This window comes from Polyodon spathula, chromosome 1 (assembly GCF_017654505.1).
Source record: "Polyodon spathula isolate WHYD16114869_AA chromosome 1, ASM1765450v1, whole genome shotgun sequence".
Classification (NCBI taxonomy): Eukaryota; Metazoa; Chordata; class Actinopteri; order Acipenseriformes; family Polyodontidae; genus Polyodon; species Polyodon spathula.
In genome coordinates, this window is record NC_054534.1 from 102805432 (window position 1) to 102830244 (window position 24813).

Genomic DNA, 24813 nt, shown 5'->3' on the forward strand with positions numbered 1-24813 from the left:
CCAATCCCAAACTGCGTCATTGCACGTCGATGAGTGTGAGGGTAGAGTATAGTACTGTACAGAGCCTGCAGTTGTGTGCCTGGTGCTGCAAGTTTGAGTGCTGACACTAGAAAGATTTGGTTCAGGACCTCACTGGAAATATCAGTAACTACCTCATTTCCCCCCTCACTGTGTAGCTGCATCAACAACATTGAAGGCATCATAAACCTCTTCAACAGCCAGTGTTCATGACACAGCAAGGCTGTTTCATCTATCCCTAATTGCCTATACATAACTTAATCAGTGAAATGTGTTCTATTGTGCAACAGTTTCAGCTGGACCAGCCAAGTGCTGTATCTTTCTTTTTAAGAGATTACTGCAGTACAACTGATACATGACCTGGGTTGGTGGTGGTTGTAGTTGGTGGTAGGTGGTGGTGGTAGTTGTTGTTGGTGGTAGTAGTTGTTATTAGTGTTGTTGGTGGTGGTGGTGATAGTTGTTGTTAGTTGTTGGTAGTAGTTGTTGTTGTTGGTGGTGGTAGTTGTTGGTGGTGGTGGTGGTGGTGGTAGTTGTTGGTTAGTTGTGATAGTTGGTGTTGGTGGTAGTAGTTGTTATTGGTGTTGGTGGTGGTAGTTGGTGGTAGTAGGTGGTGGTGGTGGTGGTGATAGTTGTTGTTAGTGGTGGTGGTGGTAGCAGTTGTTGGTGGTAGTTGTTGGTGGTGGTGGTGGTGGTAGCAGTTGTTGGTGGTAGTTGTTGGTGGTGGTGGTGGTGGTAGGTGGTGGTGATAGTTGTTGTTGTTGGTGGTAGTAGTTATTGGTGTTGGTGGTAGGTGGTGGTGGTGGCAGTTGTTGTTGTTGTTGGTGATAGTGGTGATAGTTGTTGTTGGTGGTAGTTGGTGGTGGTGGTAGTAGTTGTTATTGGTGTTGTTGGTGGTGATAGTGTTGTTGGTGGTAGTTGGTGGTGGTGGTAGTAGTTGTTATTGGTGTTGTTGGTGGTGGTGGTGATAGTTGTTGTTGTTGTTGTTGTTGGTTGTTGTTGTTGTTGTTGTTGGTGGTTGTTGTTGTTGGTGGTGGTGGTTGTTGGTGGTGGTTGTAGTTGGTGGTGGTGGTGGTTGTTGTAGTTGGTGGTTGTTGTTGGTGGTGGTGGTGGTAGTTGGTGGTTGTTGTTGTTGTTGGTGGTGGTTGTTGTAGTTGGTGGTCGTTGTTGTGGTGGTGGTGGTAGTTGGTGGTTGTTGTAGTTGGTGGTGGTGGTTGTTGTTGTTGGTGGTGGTTGTTGTTGTTGTTGGTGGTGTTGTTGTTGTTGTTGTTGGTGGTGGTGGTGGTAGTTGGTGGTTGTTGTAGTTGGTGGTGGTGGTGGTAGTTGGTGGTTGTTGTAGTTGGTGGTGGTGGTTGTTGTAGTTGGTGGTTGTTGATGTTGTTATTGGTGGTGGTGGTGGTAGTTGGAGGTTGTTGTTGTTGTTGTTGGTGGTGGTAGTTGTTGTTAATAATAATTACTACTACTTTCAATTTGCTTGTAGTGAAATGCGTTTCTAAAGTGTCTGGTCTCGCTAACCATGTTGAGAAGCTACAGTGTTCTCTTCTGAGCGCAACATGGGTCTTGAATGCTACTTCACTAGCAGTTCTCGGCTATTGATGACCGTTTCTCCCACTTTCGGGGGTGGAGGAAGAGAGGGAAAAAAAAAACTACTACTACTACTAATAATAATAATAATAATAATAATGTTAAATAAGTTTGTATTTCTGTTCAGATTAGTATGCTGGATTTAGCAGGGTGAATATGAGGTATACTCCACAACAATGATATAAGGAGGTGGCTCATTGGAACCCAGGCATTATTCTGGAGTGTATTTTAATATTGTCAGTACCCTGGCAGAGTATTGGCGCAGTGCCACATACTGGTTAAGAAAGAAAAAAAAAAAAAACAACTTTTTTTTTACAGAGCAGAGTGTATAGCGTCTTTTGAAGGTTATTTAATTAATACAAACAGTGGCAATCCAATATTAAACTAGTCCCAAACCTGACGTTTTACTTGCAGTATTTTAGAAGATAAAAATACTTACTGAACTCTCATACACTGTTAGAGGTGCTAGCTTTCTCAAAGTCCCCTTCTTTTGATCTTTTACGACATTTAGACCGTCCACCCTTTTAGATGAATTGTAGACCCCTTTGTTTTGTTTTACTTGCAGTATTTTAGAAGATAAAAATACTTACTGAACTCTCATACACTGTTAGAGGTGCTAGCTTTCTCAAAGTCCCCTTCTTTTGATCTTTTACGACATTTAGACCGTCCACCCTTTTAGATGAATTGTAGACCCCTTTGTTTTGTTTTAACACATTTTGTCAGCACAAAATAAATTATATTTCAATGTGAAATTTTACATCAAAATGGAAGCATTGCAGCTTTACTTCTAAGAGGATTTTAGGCTGGGACTTTCAGGTATAATCGAAACAACATCAAGAATCTAACATTCTCATTCCTATAGTACTGTACAGTACCTGTCACTTGCAATCAACCTGAAGCAAACCGACATGCTGCAATTGTATGTGACAACAGACGAGACCTTTAGACTGCCGTGTGTGTTGTGGTGACTTCATGATCACGCATCAGCGCGGTAACTGACTTCAAAAGAAATCCAACTGCTAAATATCTAGACATTCATTTATAGTAATGTGTTTAACTAGGAATTCAAGTGAAACACAATTGTAATAGCTGAAAAATGACCTCTGAATATAAGTTTGATTTCTGTAAAAATTATAATATATCCTACTCAGTTATTTTTTTCTCGCTGTAACTTGCTTGTTTGTAACTTCTCTGCAAGAGAAACCGAAACTAGATCTTTATTCAAACGGGATTGAGTACAGGAATTACAATTGAACTAAAAACAAAACAACAAAACCACCTATACGAACTTCAGAAGGACTGGTGTTCTGTACGTAGTTTGTCTTGCATTTTCTTTCAGAACAGTACTACCATAAAATAAAATGTGCTTACTGTGTGTGTGTGTACATTAGTTTGTAATTTACGTGCTAGATTGAGGCCCCCATCTCTTCGGGGTCATTACATGTACATAGTTAGTGTTGCGCGTTTATTTGTTTACTGTGTGTGGTTTTTCAGTAGGGGGAGAAAAACATTACTGCGGCGTCAATAGGAGGGTGTCGTTAATTCGAGGGCGCTGCCAAATTGACTCCCGCGACGGTTTACTCCATTAATATAATATCTATAATATAGAATATATCGGATATATATATATATATATATATATATATGATATATATAATGCCCCTTTAGCCCGGATATGCAAATGTAAGCATTATAAGAACCAATCAAATCGCGTGAAATTCACGAAAAGGCTTCTACATTCACCATGTTTTAAAAGTCGGAGCACAGCAACTGACATGTTTCGTCTGTCACGTGGTTTGATTAGCTGTTGTAATGCTGAAATTTGTATATCCCGATTTCCCATAATTTTATAGCTACTGCTTTCTTCCACCTTGTCAGGGATAGCTTAGTGGTGACATCAGACCAGGTAGAGCCAGACAGCAGTACTGCCAGGTATGAATCGCTGGTGCGCGTCTTTATTATTTAAATAAAAGATTTAAACAGACAAAATGTAAAACAAGTACAGTACTGGTAGAACTCCAACACAGGAAGCAATTGTTATTATCTTTAGCTCTCTTAGTGTTACTTTTCTCTCTGCTCTCGTTCCTACTCTCCGCTGTCATCCACCTCTCTGGAGTGGCTCCTTTGCTTTTATATATGTAGCCACCTCCCCAATTGGTAATTACTTAATTTTGGAGATAGCCACATTACGCACGAGTTTAGCTGGATGGGGAATTTTAACCCCAACCAAACTGTAAAACCACAATAACAAAAACATTGTGTGAAACAAGCTCAAAGCAGTACATTTAAAGAATAATACAACACAATTCACTGAAGACAGGCACAGGGGCAGGTGTACACCGCCACACACCTTAACTGGAAAGCTACTTACTCTACTGAGCTTTCCACTGGTCAGAGTACAGTTACATTGCACTGAAGAGCCCCCAGTAGGGTGACACATGTCTATAGTTGCTCTGATTTTTAAAATGCTGTGAATGTAGAAGCTGTTTGGTGACTTTCACGCGATTTCATCGGCTCTCATAATGCTGATTTTTATATATATATATATATATATATATATATATATATATATATATATATATGTGTGTGTATATATATATATATATATATATATATATATGTGTGTGTGTATATATATATATATATATATATATATGTGTGTGTATATATATATATATATATATATATATATATATATATATATATATATATATATTAGCTCAAAGAGCCAGCTGCCCAATGTTTCGATATGTTGTACATATCTTTCTCAAGGGAGCCTGTGTTTGAATCAAAACATTGGAGGTATTTATAGGTGTTTGACGGCATGACAACTACTTGTTATTGTTTATATTCAAATCCATGATTTATTCTTACATGATGTAATGGTGTTCTATATGTGACATCACTTTTACTTATATCTTTAAATCTATATTAATTCTAATTAACATTATTTTATATAAACTTATATTTATATTATCATGCAATGCTGGCTCTGAGGATCAGCCTTGATATGGTCTCCCCAGCGCATCAGCATGCACAACTTTTGAATTAATTTTGTTTATTTAATTATTTTTAACTTTTATATATATTTATTGGAATGAATTAGTTCATTCTTTTCTGTTGTGTCCCGCTGGCATAATTGTGTTCAGTCTATTTATCCATTTACTTTCTTTTATTCTTCTATATGTCGCATTATCTAATTTCAGCTGTTTTAATACTACAAACTTTACATCATTTATGTCATGTCTTTGACTGGTGAAGTGCTGTACTATTGGTTCATTCATTTTTTTATTTCTAATTAATGAAAGGTGGTTCTGAATTCTTTTATATAAAGTTGTTCCAGTGTCTCCAACATATTTTATTTCATCACATTTTTCACAGGCTATAAATATAAACAGTGCCGAGAAAAAGGTTTGTGAACCCCTTAGCATTTTCACATATTTCAAACCTAAAATGTTATTAGATCTTAATCTAAGTCCTAATAATAGATAATAGATTGTATAGATTGATAGATTGAGCAGCAATGACTTCAAATAAGCGTTTCCTGTAACTGTTGGTCAGTTACATTGGTTTTGAGGAATTTTGGCCCATTCCTCCTTGCAGAACTGCTTCAACTCGGTGACATTTGAGGCCTTCTTTGCATGGGCAGCTCATTTCAGGTCCTGCCACAACATTTCAATGGGGTTTAGGTCTGGACTTTGACTAGGCCATGTTAAAACACAGAATTTGTTCTGCAGCCATTCTTTTGCAGATCTGTTTGTATGTTTAGGATTATTGTCTTGCTGCGTGACCCACTTTTGGTTCAACTTCCGCTCACGGACGGATGACCTGACATTCTCCTCTAGAATCTTCTGATACAATGCAGAATTCAAGGTTGTGTCAATGATGGCAAGCTGTCCAGGTCCTGAGGCAGCAAAGCAGCCCCAAACCATCACACTCCCACCACCATGCTTGACGGTTGGAATGAGGCTCTTCTGTTCGAATGCAGTGTTTGGTTTTTGCCAAACATAACGTTTCTCAGAGGCCAGAAAGTTCTGCCTTTGACTCGTCTGTCCAGAGAACATTGTTCCAGAAGTCTTGTGGATCATCTATGTGCTCTTTGGCAAACTTCAGACGGGCAGCAATGTTCTTTTTAGAGAACAGTGGTTTCCTCGTGGCTATCCTTCTGAACACCATTCTTGTTCAGTCTTGAGTTGAGTCATGAACACTCACATTAGCCAAGGCGACAGATCCTTGGATGTTACTCTGCGGTTCTTGTGACTTACTTGATGATTTTCCGGTTTGTTATTGGAGAGATTTTGGTAGGACAACCGCTCCTGGGTAGAGTGACTGTGGTCTTGAACTTTCTCCATTACTCCACTGTCTGACAGTGGATTGGTGGAGCCCGAAATCCTAAGAAATTCCTTTTGATTGTAGCATGACGTGTTTCCACACACCTGTATGGTGAAGACCAAACTCACAAAGTTTATGATCTTTATATAGGGTGGGGCCTCCCAAACTCACCCCTGAAGATCTACCTAATTATTTAAACACCTGATTCTAATTATCCCCTTAATTGAGCTGATAAAACCAGGGGTTCACTTAAACCGAGTCTTAATTACTCATTGTTTGTTTAATTCATACATAATTTTGTTTCAAAAGACATGGAATTGGTTAATATAAACCCTATTGGATATTTAAGAAAAGACTGGCTATCATGGTAAAACTATGGAATTTCCAGAATTATCATTGGGGTTCACAAACTTTTTCTTGGCACTGTGTGTGTATTTGTGTATATATAAACTGAACAAAAATATAAACGAACATGCAACAATTTCAAAGATTTTATTGAGTTACAGTTCATATAAGGCAATCAGTCAATTGAAATAAATTTATTAGGCCCTAATCTATGGATTTCACATGACTGGGAATACATATATGCATCTGTTGGTCACAGATACCTTAAAAAAACAAAGGTAGGGGCGTGGATCAGAAAACCTTTCAGTATCTGGTGTAATCGCCATTTGCCACACGCAGAACGACACATCTCCTTCGCCCTTCGAGTTGATCAGGCTGTTGATTGTGGCCTGTGGAATGTTGTCCCACTCCTCTTCAATGGCTGTGTGAAGTTGCTGGATATTGGCAGGAACTGGAACACGCTGTCGTACACGTCGATCCAGAGCATCCCAAACATGCTCAATGGATGACATGTCTTGTGAGTATGCAGGCCATGGAAGAACTGGGACATTTTCAGCTTCCAGGAAGTGATGGTGGCGGCTGAATGGGACGACAATGGGCTTCAGGATCTCGTTACGGTATCTCTGTGCATTCAAATTGCCATCGATAAAATGCAATTGTGTTCGTTGTCCGTAGTTTATGCCTGCTCATACCATAACCCCACCGCCACCATGGGGTACTCTGTTCACAACGTTGACATGAGCAAACCGCTCGACAACACAACGCCGAGATTCATCCGTGAAGAGAACACTTCTCCAGCGTGCCAGTGGCCATCGAAGGTGAGCATTTGACCACTGAAGTCGGTTATGACGCCAAACTGCAGTCAGGTCAAGACCCTGGTGAGGACGACGAGCACGCAGATGAGAACTTCTCTGAGACGGTTTCTGAAAGTTTGTGCACAAATTCTTCGGTTGTGCAAACCCACAGTTTCATCAGCTGTCCGAGTTGCTGGTCTCAGACGATCCCACAGGTGAAGAAGCCGGATGTGGAGGTCCTGGGCTGGCGTGGTTACACGTGGTCTGCGGTTGTGAGGCAGGTTGGACGTACTGCCAAATTCTCTAAAACGACGTCGGAGGCGGCTTACGGTAGAGAAATGAACATTCAATTCTCTGTCAACAGCTCTGGTGGACATTCCTGCAGTCAGCATGCCAATTGCACGCTCCCTCAAAACTTGAGACATCTTTGGCATTGTGTTGTATGACAAAACTCCACATTTTAGAGTGGCCTTTTATTGTCCCCAGCACAAGGTTCACCTGTGTAATGATTATGCTGTTTACTCAGCTTCTTGATATGCCACACCTATCAGGTGGATGGATTATCTTGGCAAAGGAGAAATGCTCACTAACAGGGATAAACAAATTTGTGCACAAAATGAATGATTCCATTAATCAGTCCCTAGAAAAATAGATCCAACTATTGCACCTGTGACGCTGCTTATGCCAACAAAACTTTACGATAACTATACGCTATAGATGTCAAAAACATTACTTTCTTGACCGATTCATAAAGCAGATTTGGACTGCAGACCTATTTGGAGGCATATAGTAGGAAACTTTGGCCCCCGAGGGAAGAACTATCTTTACCAACAGAAGACAGTGGCCTCAGTGTGGCTTCGGGCTTTATAGTCCCCTGTTGGTAACTATAGTTCTTCCCTCAGGGTCCATAGTTTTCCACTATACACCTCCTCTTGTATGTATATATATATATAAGCTCAAAGAGCCAGCTGCCCAACATTTCGATATGCTGTACATATCTTTCTTTTTATTAATGTAGGCCTAATAAATCAAATGAACTGAACTCATACAAACAACCCCAACCAACCTTAATTGCATGTATTAATGGTTGGTTCCCTACTGAGGTTTTGCCACTGGTTTCAGTTTGGTCAGTCTGGCCGTCCTGACCAGATTGTTCATCTTGGACAAACTAGATGTAATTCTATAGGTCCCCTGGGGCCAGTTAGTAGCAGGCCTAATGCCGGATTCAAGCGGATCCCATGAGCAGCGTATAGGAAAATCAAATCGCCTAAAACAGCAGACCTGTAAACTGGTCTTTTTTATGCCCATATGTTTATTTGCCCACTTGTACATATCATGAAGTGTAAGTCATTGAAATGGAAATCCTGATCAAATAACATTTAATCTCAACAGCATTAGTGGGTGGAAAAGTAGACATTGCACAAACAAATGAGCCAGGTAGTGATACAAAATTAACATTTATCACATGTCCTCGAATGTTTTTTTTATATATAATTAGATATAATTATATATTATATATATATTGTATATAGAAATATATATATACTTATATATATATATAATATTATATATATATATTTATGATAAACGACGACTGCTACACCTGTAGTCTTCAGAAATATTGTCAAGGTTACCAAGTAGTAAGTAAAGAATTTTGTTGAGTAAAAAAAAAAAAAAAAAAAAAAAAAATCCAGCAGCACATTTTAAAGTCAGGCAGGGAATTTTAACTGATACATTTGGCCAATCTGCTCTGTTTTAAAAGCTGTTACTTGTTTTTAAAAGTTGCATCCAGTGAATGGAGTTCTGGCAGGCTTACCAGGAATGAAACTTTCCCTCTATAGAAATGTGTATATATGCTTCAGAAAAATAATTGTTCACAGCTCCATATAGGAGGCATTGAAACAATTTGACTAATGTTCTGAGGTGTTGGTATGGCTTGATATACTCTGTTGTCCAGGTCTATGTACAGCACATTATTCTATATCCATGGAGCTGCTTTGCAATATGGCCCTGCCCTTCAATACAAAACTCATAAAATATAACACCACAGTTTAATTGGGCTTAGGGTGTAACAATCCCAATTAAAAATGAACTAGAAGTTCCTGTATGGGTTCAACAACATCAAACTAATAGTGAAGACAGGGCAGCAGTTAAGGAGATGCCCCACTGATTTAAGACATTGAAGTTATTTATTTATTTTAAAAAAGAGAGACTTGCCTTTATGACCAGAAAGAAATAAAGAAAAAGACCTAAAGACTAGACTAGCTCACTCAAGAGAGAAGGACTCACAGCTGCTGCACGAACACAATCCCTAAATTATGTAATTTATTCTTATTTCTCTTTTCTGACAGTCTTTGTCCAAAAGGATCACAAAGCTTTCATCACCCTCCCTTTTATTCCTGCCCCATTCCATTCCATTCCACCCCATCCCTTCTTCTCACTCTCTCTCTCTCTCTTTCCCCTTCTCAGTGAGGTTTTTGTTTCTTTTTGTGTCCCCTCCCCCGCCATCCTCTCTCTGTTGACTGAGTAATGAGCTATGATATGGTTGGCTATCATCCAAAGGCAGCCTCCCTTGATTGGCGGGCTCATAGCTCTTGTCTGCTTTGATTGGTTCAGGCCCCACTGCTGCATATTTTTCTGGAGCACTAGCATATTCTTGGTTTGAAAAACCGAAGGTGGGGATGCAAGGTTTGTGATCTTTTTTTTTTTCGTGTGTGTGCGTGTGGCTCCTTTTGTTTCCCTCTGTTTTTGCATTGTTGTTTGTTGAAATGTGAAGCAGCAGGTTGTGGAAGGTGTCTGCTGACTGAGGTTCCTGTACTGATGGTAGATTAGATTTTATTGCTAGAAGGACTTTGGGTGGGGTAGCCACGGATCTCATGCCAGGCAAGCTTTTGCTGTGTTGGTTGTAAAGAGGATGAAAGGGGCTGGCTTGTATTTTTAATAAGCTCACACAGGCTTTCTCTTTTTCTTTTTTTCTACGGTGCTAGCCTCCTTTTGGTCTTGCTCACAGTTTCAAGTTCAAAAGTAGAGACTCTGAGGATGCACAGGAAGATGATCTGTATTGCTTTAGATTTATGTTGCTTTAAATAGGTATTTAAATATGTGTGTATGTGTATGTATATATATATATATATATATATATATATATATATATATATATATATATATATATATATATAAATATAATAATTTATTTATACTGGGTACCCAAAATTTATGAACACACTGCAAATAATTCGATTTTCTTTTCTTTCCTTACCCAATGTAGTACAGTAATAGTCTAACATCCAAACCACAGAAATTAAATTGAATGGTGTGTAGTGGAAAATAAAATAAATCTTTGTACTATACATTTACTTTGTCTAAGGTTACAGAAATGCTCTGCAAGTAGAGGAGTTGAAATTCTGCAAGTTGCTTTACCCTTCATGTACTGCATTGTCATATGTTTTTCAACCTTCCCTGTTATCCAGAATAGCTGTGTAGGTTTATTACAGGGCTCAAAACATATGGCAGCCCTGCAGTCATTTCGAAGCAGTTTTGTTGCTGTTTTGTTATTTTATTATGTACAAAGTGATCTTTTTCAGTAGCATGTGTAATTGTGAGAGGGGACTGTGTAATTGACAAGGAGAAGCTTCACTTGTGAAACTATGTGAATCACAGCAGTTATGCTATCACAGCACTGCTATTAAAACATTTATTTATTTATTGGAAAAATGTAAAACAGGCCTCGTTTAGAGTAATTTATTTAATTTTTTTTGGTTTCAATAAATATTTGGACTCAATTTAAGGAAAAGGTGATTTAAAAAAAAAAAAAAAACTTAGTTAACAGTAATACTGTAATTTACAAAAAAAAAATGATGTGTACAATACATACACAGGGAAATTGGGTACTGTAACACACTTGAGTGTGTGCTTGGAAGGAGTTAACTTGTACGTGCTGTGTATAATACACCTTTATTTACCAGGTGGTAATGTTGACTTTATCTTTATAGTAAATCTTTAAGGTGCGTAACCGCGGGAGCTCAGAATAGAGATTAGTGCAATCACACTTTCTTTTGAACGCAGAGGCTTGTCTAGTGATGTGAATTCCCTGCTCACTAGCCACTGCAGTTTTGAATCTGTACTCTCTTCCCAAATCATGACAGCCACTTGGACTGAGTGACTAAGCTTTAAAAAAAAAAAAAGCAGGTTTGAACCCCAGTCAAGCACAGATAAAAAAGGGTGCTGCTGAAAATGTGTCTTTCCTGCCCAGTATTAAATATTCAGCTGGTATTAGATGCTGTGCTCAGGGGAGTCATACCCTTTTTTAGCAGGTTAGACTTGACGGATGTGCCTGATGCATTGAAAATGTGGCCTTGACAGTGGTGTCCTGTAATTTGAGTTGGGAAATTGTTGTAATTCGAAGCCCCACATGGACAGTGGCGCAAGGACAAATATTTGTATTTTAAAAAGGGAAATGCATCAGAAGCATATCTGCTGTTTTGAGTAGCGATTTTCACATGTTTCTGTCCTGCAGCTGCAAACTTGTAGTGCCTCCCCTCCTATTGATTTAAATGGAAGTTTATTTCATTAACGTATGAGATCCATAGCACATTGATTATGTTAGAATGAGCTCCTCTCCTGAAGGAGAGAGATAACCCCTGTATAACATATCCTGTCTCTTGTAATGTAGTCTTTCAGGATGTGCAAATAAATACACGTTACTGTCTAATATGTAACTACAATATATTAGAATAATTTTTATTAAATCACGGGATGACAGTGCAATATCCAGCAGTAAAATAATTACCGATTTTGGTCTTTTGTCCAAAGTATAATAATACTGGTAATAATAATAATAGTATATCTTCATTTGCAAAAGTTTGATTTAACCCTTTAAAGATCAGCCTTTTCTAACCATTTGGTAGCTTTCCATCTTAAATCAAATGTATTAATAAATTAATATTTCATCTTTGAGTTCACTTTTTTTTCTATAGTAAACAACCACAGGCTGTTCGATATAGTCAGCCTTGGTTAACTCAGCTGGTGGATAACTCGACCCCTTCGCTTAATTCGACAGACAGTCTTGGTCTTGAATTTTCTGAATGTAAAATATATGCATCCTGCTTCTTAATTTTTTTACTCGACACCATGCTTTACTCGTAACTCGACACATTACCAGTATTGAAGGGATAAAAAGTATTAAAGACTAGTGGATAATTTGACAGTGTCGTTTCATGTGACTGAAGACTGACTGGAAACGGATCGTTCATTCGTTCATTCGCAACTAAGTGCAGTTGGTTACAGGTTCATAATGAGTGAGGAGTGAAAAATGAGTTCTTGTTCAAATGGCTTTAAAGCTCAGATTATTCTGGATAACAAGCTTGTCAGCAGAACTTTCAAAACACGTGTTTCTGCTTGCGAAACAATTGAAATTGTAAGTTGTTTATTATTGTTTTTGTTCAGCAAGTTAGTTTTGTGTAATGTACAATTCATAACTTTTGCTATTTAAGTCGTCCAGTTAGACAGTACAAGCCAATACCTTAAAGTATAGTCAACAGCTTGTGGTTGGATTGCTTTTGTAAAAATAACGCCATAGTTATTTTATTAATTCTTATTTCATTCGAACTATACGAGTTGTACCAAGTTTGTACAGTAGTGCATACTGTAATTGATTCACAAGCCTAAGGCCAGAATCGCTTTTACGCCAAGCAATTCAGAGCAGAAGTGGACGGGCTACCGATCCCGGAGAACGGAGATCAGCCCTGCTTTTTATCCACTCTGAATGTACTCGGTGTCTGGCCAGTAGGGATTGCTGTTGCGCAATGAGGAGAATGAGTCCCTGCTGGTTTCCCATCCCCCACCCCGGGAGCGTCGGAACCAATGTGACACCCCCCTTCGGAGTCCCCAGCAAAGTTCTGATTGGATGAGCCACTTGGGCAGGGCGGGGTGGGGGGTGGGGGGTGTGCCCAGTTGCTTTACTTTTTTTTAACACGCACTGTACATGTGTACACATTAAATATATTCTGCTTTATTTCCAGACCAGAGTAGGTTTCAGTTTCACCGTAATGGTTCTGGGCCTCGTAGAGACCTCTGTGTTCTCACAGTATGCATTCGAGAACCAGAAACAGGAAGCCCTGCATGAACTCCTGTACAAGCAGTGATTAAGAGTACAGGCACCTGGCTTCCCCTGTCAGGCAACAAACCAAACAACACAGCTGTCTACATCTGTATAGCATGACAGGTCTGTCAGAAGCACTTTTTCTGGTTTATATCTGCTCCAGGCTTCAGCAGTGATGAGCAGCTTTCATACATGCCTGCTATGAATAGTTAAAGTAGCCTAGACAATACTGTATACTGTCAGAATCTTCTCTAGAGCTTCAGTGAGCTGTTTGTTAGGAACACAGTACCATACATTCCCTTTGTTACCAGCAACATCTTGCATAACTTTCCCCAGGTAGACAACAGCTGTTGTATTCTCCAGGTGTTTGTTTTAAAATACCACATTGTGTTTGTTTTCTGTTTATTTATTGTAATCTGCACCCATCATGTTTGTAATGTTAAATAATCTACCCTTAGTTCATGGTTAATAAGTTTTCGTTGACTTGAAATATGTAATGTAACTTTTCTAAGGACCGAACACTATTGAAGTTACTCAAACTTAAATGCATGGCTAAATTTGGACAAAATGACAGTTTCAAGTATGTGTAAGTGCAATCAGGGTTACAGATTAGGGGCAGCGTGGAAAATGTAGCTAGACAACTGGTTCATTGTAAGTGACAGTCACTCAGAAACTGGTAGACAACTACTTGCACGTCACATGACTGTAAAATATGAACATAAAACTCACAGTTTAATAAACTGTGTTAACATTTAAAAATTAAAGCAAAATATAAGTAATTTTAAAATCTAGACGTGCACAAACAGCACGATAATATATATATATATATATATATATATATATATATATATATATATATAATATATATATATTATATATATATAAAATAGTGCCGACTAGCAACCTGTTTGACTATTTTTACCTCAACTATTTCTTAAGGATATTTTAAGGAAACACCTGCTGCTCAGGGTGCACTGCCTGTAGTGACTAAAGCAGAGACTTAAAGGTGGTTTTAAATCAAGGCATTGGATTTCAGATTGGCCCATCAGTTAATATTTGGGGGGGGGGGGGGGCAATGACACACGACCGTGTGGTCTTTCTTTCTCTCGTCTTTGAAGCAGGTTCTCTTTGCTTATTATTTTCTTAACCACCAGTGGTTTCTTCCCAGGCAGCTGAATATGCTGTGCACACTAGGGCCCCACGTTTTTAAAATCGAAATCCGCTCTGCGCATAAAATAATAGTTTAATAAATTGACCCAGGCATTTTATAGTATGATTCAATTTACATGTAATACTTACCACAGTTAGAGGTACACTATAGAGCTAAACTCAGAATAGAGGATAAATAAATATCAATGGTACTGTATGTGTACAGTAAGCTGATAAATTATCCTTTTTTACATTTTTGCAAACAAACTCTCAAAACTGTAGTTGTACTTGCTTGTAGCTCACATTCACGTGCTTGTATTTATGTATGGGAAACCACGCTGGTTTAGTACTTTACTACTGTGCCTGTTGCAGAAGTTGTGACAGTTGGTTAATATTGGATTTCCTGTCAGATGTAGCGAGTACAGATTGCCGATAATAACTGTTTATTCCGTTTCTGTGTAATTAGTGTTCATCCTCACAGTTAGGCGAATATCTGCAAAAACTTAACAGAGTGTCTCTTTTCTGCTGCGATCCTGTTTACTGTACAGTATTCATCATATTGCTGCAGTCAGAAAACTCTACAGTAATGGCAAATCATTCAGAATTTATTGTTTCCAGTGAAATGGTACATTGAAAAAGCACTATTTTTAGGCTCCTCAAGTTTTACATTGCACAACTAAATTTGTGTTTCAAGTTAATTGGTATGTCCTTGGGTTTTTGACCAAGAACTTTTTTTTGCTGGCTCCTAATAAGTTCCATTAAGAGAGTATCCCGCAAAGTTACAAATGATGATGTGGTTAACCTTTAACCCTTCTGAACTACAGTTTTGCGGTTTGGGTTGTCAGTCCATATTAATCAGGCTGCACTCCACTCAGGTGAAGTGACTTTGGGAATTAGAGCGGATTAAAAAGATCGCAGTTGGATATTGAAAGTATTTTTCGGTTACAGTAAGGAATATATCAAAAGAATTACTAAGTGCCTTTTGAGCCTAGGAGTTTTTGTTGACTCAGAAATGTCTTCATCTAGGCAATGTGGGGAAGCTATAAAAAAGGCTAACAAGATACTCGGATACATTGTGAAAAGTGTTGAATTTAAATCAAGGGAAGTAATGTTAAAACTGTACAATGCACTTGTAAGACCTCATCTTGAATACTGTGTGCAGTTCTGGTCACCTCGCTATAAAAAAGATATTGCTGCTCTAGAAAGAGTGCAAAGAAGAGCGACCAGAATTATTCCGGGCTTAAAAGGCATGTCATATGCAGACAGGCTAAAAGAATTGAATCTGTTCAGTCTTAGACCTAATTCAAGCATTCAAAATTCTAAAAGGTATTGACAGTGTCGACGCAAGGGACTTTTTCAGCCTGAAAAAAGAAACAAGGACCAGGGGTCACAAATGGAGTTTAGAAAAAGGGGCATTCAGAACAGAAAATAGGAGAGTATTTTTTTTTACACAGAGAATTGTGAGGGTCTGGAATCAACTCCCCAGTAATGTTGTTGAAGCTGACACCCTGGGATCCTTCAAGAAGCTGCTTGATGAGATTTTGGGATCAATAAGCTACTAACAACCAAACGAGCAAGATGGGCCGAATGGCCTCCTCTCGTTTGTAAACTTTCTTATGTTCTTATGTTCTTAACTGTATTCATAGGATAAATAAACACTGCATGAAAAAGAAGGTTTGTAACTTTTTATTACTAAAAGTTTTTTGCTATAGAGACAGTAAACGTTCAGCGTTTTTCATCACATTTGGTTCACAACTTCTAGTATCCTGAGGAGTACACCCAGATTGCACCCCATCTCCTGCAGGAGTACCAAGAATACATTACAGTACAGTACACAATGAATGAGTTACATTTTGTAGACTCTACAACCTTCTGGGAGGTCAGGCCTGCTGCTACAATGACGCAAATGCCACACTGGAGAATACTTACAGTACTGTACTTCTAAATTATACCAACTGACAACCTCCCCCAACCCCCTCTTTTTGCACTCAGCACATGGAGTTTAGGTCTGCCAGCATAAACAAAATACTGTAAGATATACAGTGAAGTGATGCCGGACCCCATAGGGATGAACTCGCTAAACTGAAGGTTAAGTAATTACACTACTCATATGCAAATAGTGGAAAGCTGTGGCTGGGATGTATTATGTATGCTGTAATAGAGACTGCATCTCTCTGGCTTTTAGGTGGTGTTCACACTCACCCTGCGGTGTGTCCTGGTTGCAATACACTACAGTATTCAGAGCTATACAGGAACAAGTTCACCTTTCTTTAAATCTAGAATAGAATGCCAGATTTTGCTCAAAGGCAGCGGCTTCCTCTATGCTTATGGTTCCAGCAGTCAAGGTTTTGAAGTTGTTTTTTTGTGAAGAAACTAAAATATATACAGTATGTATTTTGGTTACACCCAGTGAGCAATTCTTTCAGCACTGCACAGTGAATATGTGTTGACTTTTAGAAAACTTGGCTTACTGCAGAACTCCAAAATGAAAATATGTTTCTAATGGTTTTAGTTCAATAGTACATACATACATACTGTAGCGTGCACAGGAGAAGGCAGCATGGCTGGTAGGTGACGTAATCACACACACGAAGACATAAGCCCGATATACGCTCCTTGCAAAGGAGCTGGCTCTTCTGTACAGCGGTATCAGTGCTATGCTTTAGTGCGATAGGTCCCGGGTTCGTGGCCGCCGTCCACCTGTGTGTGGATTGCCTCGCCCTTTGTGATGCACCTGCCTGCGTTAACCAAGATCGCTACAGTACTTACATACATACATACATACATACATAATATTACATGCTAAGTAAGGTATGTTGAAGCTGCACAAAGAATCCTATGTACTGTATATGGCCCATCTATGCTCAAATGTTTCCTATCCTAGAGGTAAGCACTGCGCATACTTTATGCAGCTTCTTTACCAAGATCCAAGATCATGCATAGAGAGGGAATCTGAAGAATTCTACATACCCATCAACTAAAAAATTTTCTCCTAAGCAACAGAGCTTGTCTGGATCCAATCTGCTAAAATAGAGGGGTGCTCTGGAGTGTTCAGACTGGAACAGCAAGGAACAATGCAAAGCATTTGTTCTACAATCTTGCAAGATCTTGTGAATCTCTGGCCATAACTACCATATTGATTCTTGGAGCAAGTCAAGAGAGCATTAGCATAACTGCTGTACTGCAGTGTCTCCTCCTCTGTCTGACACTTGTGAATCTTCATTATAATATGAGATGAGAATTCTGAACCTCTGTCTGACTATTTTTTTCATTTTCCTTCACAATTAAATTCATATTCCCTTTTGTGTACTTGCTATCCACTGGTGTATTGGAAAGTGAACACCCATAGCCTTTACAAATGAATGCGGTTGCTATTAATTTCAGTCGCTGTTGGTTCTACCTGTATGAGATAAAACAGACTTTTCTGTATTGAATGAAATGTACTAAAACTGATATTGGTAATCTTTCCTTAGGTATCCGTCTAACCAGTGTCAGCAAGAGAGCAGATAAAAAACAGAAAAACAGCTCAGCTACTGTATTGACTGCCTGCAGAAATTTTTTTCCCCAAAGCATTTCCCAGTGTGCGAGTAGTTACCACCTTTGGGGAGCGGTAATGGGTTGCCATGGCAGTTGTTTTTCATTTTCCTAAGTCAAGTCAGTGCAGCCTTGCTGCATCTGTTCTGTTATAATGAAATTATTGACAGTTTGTCAACCTGATATTGGAATAATTATTGATTATTTATTTATTTATTTATAATAAAAAAGGGGAGTTGACTTTAAGGAGTCGATGATTTCTTCCATAATCATTAGCCATCACAAAGTCAATTTGAAAACAACATCCGTATTGAAAAACACTGGTATCATTCTCTGTGTTCTCATCACTGCATTATTATTATTACTTTTTTCTATACACAAAACAGTTTATTTTTTCTATACACAAAACAGTTTCTGGTCAATCATTTAAACAATAAAAGGCACAGTTTGCACCTCCCCACCCAAAAGAAGGTGTTGTGCACTGTACAACATAACTCCCAAATGCAGACAAAAGGCATAATAATAGGAGCATGCTATAGACCGCCAGATTCAGACGGTGAGCACAATAATCTGTTATACAATGACATTAGAAATGTGTGTAGCAAAGGAGAAGCCATACTAATGGGGGATTTCAACTTCCCCCAAATAAAATGGGAAAACCCGGTGGGTAGCGCGAAGGATGAAATAGAAATGGTGGAAATGACAAATGACTGCTTCCTAACACAATTTGTGAAGGCACCCACTAGAGGGGAGGCATGCCTTGATTTAGTCTTTTCAAATAACGAAGATAGAATAACTAAAACAGAGGTCAGAGAACCACTGGCAAACTCAGACCACAACATGGTCTCATTTGAAGTGTTTTTTAAATCCTCAAAAGTAAAGACTAAAGCTAAGGTTTACAATTTTAGAAAAGCAAACTATGAAGGCATGAAACAGAGACTAACAGAAGTAGATTGGAGTAAAATAGAGAAAACACCCACAGAAGAAGGATGGTTGTTCTTCAAAAACGTAGTACTAGAGGCGCAAAACAATTATATCCCTAAAGTAGACAAATCTAAATGTAAAACTAAATTGCCAAAATGGTTTAATAGATCAATTAAAAAAAATATTCAGCGAAAAAAGGCACTTTACAGAGCATTAAAAAAGGACCAAAAAGAAAGTACACAGAAAGAGTACACAGAACTGCAAATGCAAGTCAAAAAGGAAGTTAGAAAGGCCAAGAGAGAAATAGAAATGAACATTGCTAAGGGAGCTAAAACCAATTCCAAAATGTTTTTCCAATATTACAACAGCAAGAGAACATTCAAAGAGGAGATTAAATGTTTAAGAGATACAAATGGCAAAATCGTAGAGGAAGAAAAAAAAAATAGCAAATATGTTAAATGATTACTTTTCACAAGTTTTTACAAAGGAAGATACTGACAACATGCCCCACATGTCATCCAGTTCCTATCCAGTTTTAAATAACTTTAGCATAACTGAGGCAGAAGTGTTAAAGGGACTAGGAGCTCTTAAAATAAACAAATCCCCTGGGCCGGATGAGATCCTCCCAGTAGTACTCAAAGAAATGAAAGAAGTAATTTACAAACCGCTAACCAAGATCATGCAGCAGTCTCTTGACACAGGGGTGGTACCGACAGACTGGAAAATTGCAAACGTAATACCGATCCACAAAAAGGGAAACAAAACTGAACCAGGTAACTACAGACCAGTAAGCCTGACTTCTATTATATGCAAACTTATGGAAACTATAATAAGAGCCAAAATGGAAAATTACCTATATGGTAACAGGGTACTGGGAGACAGTCAACATGGTTTTAGGAAAGGGAGATCGTGCCTAACTAACTTGCTTGATTTTTTTGAGGATGCAACATCGATAATGGATAATTGCAAAGCATATGACATGGTTTATTTAGATTTCCAGAAAGCTTTTGACAAAGTCCCGCACAAAAGATTAATTCTCAAACTGAACGCAGTTGGGATTCAAGGAAACACATGTACATGGATTAGGGAGTGGTTAACATGTAGAAAACAGAAAGTACTGATTAGAGGAAAAACCTCAGAATGGAGTGTGGTAACCAGCGGTGTACCACAGGGATCAGTATTAGGTCCTCTGCTATTCCTAATCTACATTAATGATTTAGATTCTGGTATAGTAAGCAAACTTGTTAAATTTGCAGACGACACAAAAGTAGGAGGAGTGGCAAACACTGTTGCAGCAGCAAAGGTCATTCAAAATGATCTAGACAAGATTCAGAACTGGGCAGATACATGGCAAATGACATTTAATAGAGAAAAGTGTAAGGTACTGCACGCAGGAAATAAAAATGTACATTATAAATATCATATGGGAGATATTGAAATTGGAGAAGGAATCTATGAAAAAGACCTAGGAGTTTTTGTTGACTCAGAAATGTCTTCATCTAGGCAATGTGGGGAAGCTATAAAAAAGGCTAACAAGATACTCGGATACATTGTGAAAAGTGTTGAATTTAAATCAAGGGAAGTAATGTTAAAACTGTACAATGCACTTGTAAGACCTCATCTTGAATATTGTGTGCAGTTCTGGTCACCTCGCTATAAAAAAGATATTGCTGCTCTAGAAAGAGTGCAAAGAAGAGCGACCAGAATTATTCCGGGCTTAAAAAGCATGTCATATGCAGACAGGCTAAAAGAATTGAATCTGTTCAGTCTTGAACAAAGAAGACTACGTGGCGACCTAATTCAAGCATTCAAAATTCTAAAAGGTATTGACAGTGTCGACGCAAGGGACTTTTTCAGCCTGAAAAAAGAAACAAGGACCAGGGGTCACAAATGGAGTTTAGAAAAAGGGGCATTCAGAACAGAAAATAGGAGACACTTTTTTACACAGAGAATTGTGAGGGTCTGGAATCAACTCCCCAGTAATGTTGTTGAAGCTGACACCCTGGGATCCTTCAAGAAGCTGCTTGATGAGATTTTGGGATCAATAAGCTACTAAAAACCAAACGAGCAAGATGGGCCGAATGGCCTCCTCTCGTTTGTAAACTTTCTTATGTTCTTATGTAATACATCCCATATAATACTGAAAGAGGTTCCCACACGACTGAATCAGATAGCCAGTGTTATTAAGTATGAGTGTGTCAGGTTTTATTGCTGTGCTTCTGTATGCGTGCCTTTGACAGCAGAGTGTTACCTCAATGTAAAGTCCTGCACAGGTCCGATTTTTACGACTGGATATATTTTAACGTATTAACTATCTCTACTTACTTTACTATAAAATACCTGTCTATTCCATTCGTGCCACAAATTGCAAGGGAGCTACACCTGTGCTTTGGCAGAGATTAACAGTTTTGTGGCTGTCTTACACAAAACATAATTTACAAGCAAAGAATCCAGTCACATGTTCTTGTTACACCAGTTCTTGCCTCTCTGCATTGGTTGCAGCCCAAGAGCAAGATTGATCATAAAATTTTACTGCTAAGTTATAAGACTGTAAATGGTTTGGCCCCAAATTACATTTCTGAATTGTTAGTGAGGTATATTCCCATTGGTAACCTTCACTCTGCCAATTTGGGTTTGTTAAGGACTCCAAAGGCTAAGCTTCTTTCTATGGGTGTGTGACAGAGATCGAATGTTTCATGGTGTTAGAGCTCTCTCTCTACCTGTGAGGGCACTGTGTATAAGGAACAGAGTACCCTTAATCAAATGGCATGACATCTTATTCCTTAGGGTAGGTGGAAGTTGGTCATTTAAGAAGGGGGCTGAGCTACGGCACCCAACCTCAATGACTCGAACGGGGGATGGTGTGGCATCCGAGGATTGGAGGAGCGGATGTGCTCGTTAACCTAGGGGTCATGAGCAAGGGTATAAATAGGGGGCGTAGAGTAAGTGATCTGTTCTTTGGTAAATGGTTAGTGTTTTAAACTACAAGGAGTCTCTGTTGCCATATTGGGGAAACCGTGAGTTTTGTCTTGTGTGTGTTAGTGTTTTGTTAACTGTTGTCTGTTTGTTAATAGACTACCAGTAGCACAATCTGGAGCTGGAGCGAAAGCCAGCATAAACCCGGACATCACTTTTACCCCTGCATTTCACAGAGAACTGTAAATACATCACTAGCACTTATTCACTGTCACTAGCAACTGTGTTTGTGTTTTCTGTTTAGTGTTGGTGTGTAAAAAACTAAACTTTTGGGTTACGGGTCAAACCCAGGGATTTACAAATACAGAGTGATACACGCCACTGTGTCACTCCATCATTATTATTTACAGGTGTTCATCATAAGGCTCTGGACGTTGTTAATCAAATCAATAAACACCCTTGCACCTGGAAATCATTGTCTGTTTTGTATCCACTCTACACTGCACGCATCTGTATCTACTCCCCACTTTGCCACCGGGTAACAGGGCGTTCTGCTGTTATTCACCTCTAGGCTTTGGAATAATCTTCCACAGGACACTAATACTGTTGATGCTTCTAAAATAACAACTACAAATGCATCACTGTGTACAGGCATTTCATTATGGTTAGGCTTATGTCACTGTGCAGTGTTTTATTTTATAATCTTTTTATTTTTTTATTTTTAACTATGTTGTGTACTTGTTCGTACTTTGTTTGTTGTTTTTAGTTTTATTCTAAACTGTACAGCACTTTGAGATACTTGCATTTAGGTGCTATGCAGAATATATTAATATTTTAATTCGCTGTGATTCCAAAATAATTCCACACTTCTGATTTACCCCTCGAACAATTATCCACTACAAGGAGACTTGTTAAAAAGATCTTGCAACGTATCAAACAAGAGGCAAAACAAACTGAGAACACTGCTTAGTCAGCGGAGTCCTGCTTTAGTTCAGGAAATACCAGTACATTTCCCGTCTAATAAGTTATTTGGGAAAGGGTTACAGATGAGTACGCTGAAAGGAGAGAAAACGGTTTTGGTGATTGAAATTCAGATCCGAGCCTGACCACGCACCCGAACCGCAAACCACAAAGAAGTTCACATTCCGACCTGCTTTTGCGGGTACCCGACCCGGTGCAGGACTCTAGTTCAATGTTCATAAAATAATATAGTATCCATGGTTCCTATTGCTGATGGGAAGGAGACAGGAAATATAATAATACTGTACTTATATTAATTGTATCCCTTTCCATACAGAACATGTGTGGAACAAAATGCTGAAGCATAGTTAATAGGATAAAAAAGGTATGTTTGCAGATACACTATATTGGTTGAATCAGTTGGTCTTCGTTGATTGGATTTAGGAAGTACTGTATGGATCCTTTGTGGGAGGAGTGTATATAGCAACGGTTCCATCATTATTTGCTTCTTATTCCTCAGTTGTTTTGTTGCCAGGGCTAGAAGTTCGACTTTTAAGGCAGTATTGAGGGTGTGCTGCCTGCCTGGACTGTAGGTAGCAAAATGGTCTTATTCGGTAGCAATTTATTTAACTAATAATTATGTACATACAAATTAAAATGCAATTCCTTGTCAAAATGTATTTAGTTTTATCTGTAAGTTCTACAGGAATGCAATCATATCTATCATCTAGGCATCTGATATGCCATCAGTACAGTTAACTGGGTTATGCTTCATTGGTGCAGATTAAGTGGTACGAAATTATCCTGACCTGAGATTTCAGTAATCATACACACCTACAGAGACAGCAATTTATATATATATATATATATATATATATATATATATATATATATATATATATATATAATATATATATATATATATATACACACACACACACACACACACACACACACACACACACACAGCTCTGGAAAAAATTAAGACCACTGCAAAATTATCAGTTTCTCCGGTTTTACTATTTATAGGTATGTGTTTGGGTAAAATTAACATTTTTGTTTTATTCTATAAACTACTGACAACATTTCTCCCAAATTCCAAATAAAAATATTGTCATTTAGAGCATTTATTTGCAGAAAATGACAACTGGTCAAAATAACAAAAAAGATGCAGTGTTGTCAGACCTCAAATAATGCAAAGAAAATAAGTTCAGATTCATTTTTAAACAACACAATACTAATGTTTTAACTTAGGAAGAGTTCAGAAATCAATATTTGGTGGAATAACCCTGATTTTCAATCACAGCTTTCATGCGTCTTGGCATGCTCTCCACCAGCCTTTCACATTGATGTTGGGTGACTTTATGCCACTCCTGGTGCAAAAATTCAAGCAGCTCGGCTTTGTTTGATGGCTTGTGACCATTCATCTTCCTCTTGATCACATTCCAGAGGTTTTCAATGGGGTTCAGGTCTGGAGATTGGGCTGGCCATGACAGGGTCTTGATCTGGTGGTCCTCCATCCACACCTTGATGACCTAGCTGTGTGGCATGGAGCATTGTCCTGCTGGAAAAACCAATCCTCAGAGTTGGGGAACATTGTCAGAGCAGAAGGAAGCAAGTTTTCTTTCAGGACAACCTTGTACTTGGCTTGATTCATGCGTCCTTCACAAAGACAAATCTGCCCGATTCCAGCCTTGCTGAAGCACCCCCAGATCATCACTGATCCTCCACCACATTTCACAGTGGGTGCTAGACACTGTGGCTTGTAGGCCTCTCCAGGTCTCTGTCTAACCATTAGACGACCAGGTGTTGGGCAAAGCTGAAAATTGGACTCATCAGAGAAGATGACCTTACTCCAGTCCTCTATGGTCCAATCCTTATGGTCTTTTGCAAACCTCAGCCTGGCTCTTCTTTGCTTCTCATTGATGAAGGGCTTTTTTTCTAGCTTTGCACGACTTCAGCCCTGCCCCTAGGAGCCTGTTTCGAACCGTCCTCGCCGTGCACTTCACCCCAGCTGCCGTTTGCCATTCTTTTTATAGGTCACTTGATGTCATCCTACTGTTGCTGAGTGACATTCGAATGAATTGGCGGCCATCCCGGTCAGTGGAGAGTCGTTTTCGCCCTCTGCCGGTCTGTAGCTTTGTTGTCCCCAATGTGTGC

General features: G+C 38.8%; 1 protein-coding gene and 1 pseudogene across 3 annotated transcripts in view; both read left to right on the forward strand.

The window, feature by feature from the left end:
• Positions 1-24813, forward strand: part of LOC121325629 (C-terminal-binding protein 1) — a 186133-nt gene that overhangs the window by 65001 nt on the left and 96319 nt on the right. The window contains exon 1 of one of the 3 annotated variants that reach the window (XM_041268483.1): positions 9695-9758. The exons of 1 other annotated variant lie outside the window; for it this stretch is intronic. In XM_041268483.1, the coding sequence (XP_041124417.1) occupies positions 9752-9758 (7 nt within the window). In that variant the 5' untranslated portion in view covers positions 9695-9751. Of the gene's footprint in view, positions 1-9694; positions 9759-24813 lie in introns of those variants that run through there. One more of the 3 variants, XM_041268465.1, reaches the window with a different exon arrangement.
• Positions 1474-1652, forward strand: LOC121326109 (annotated as a pseudogene).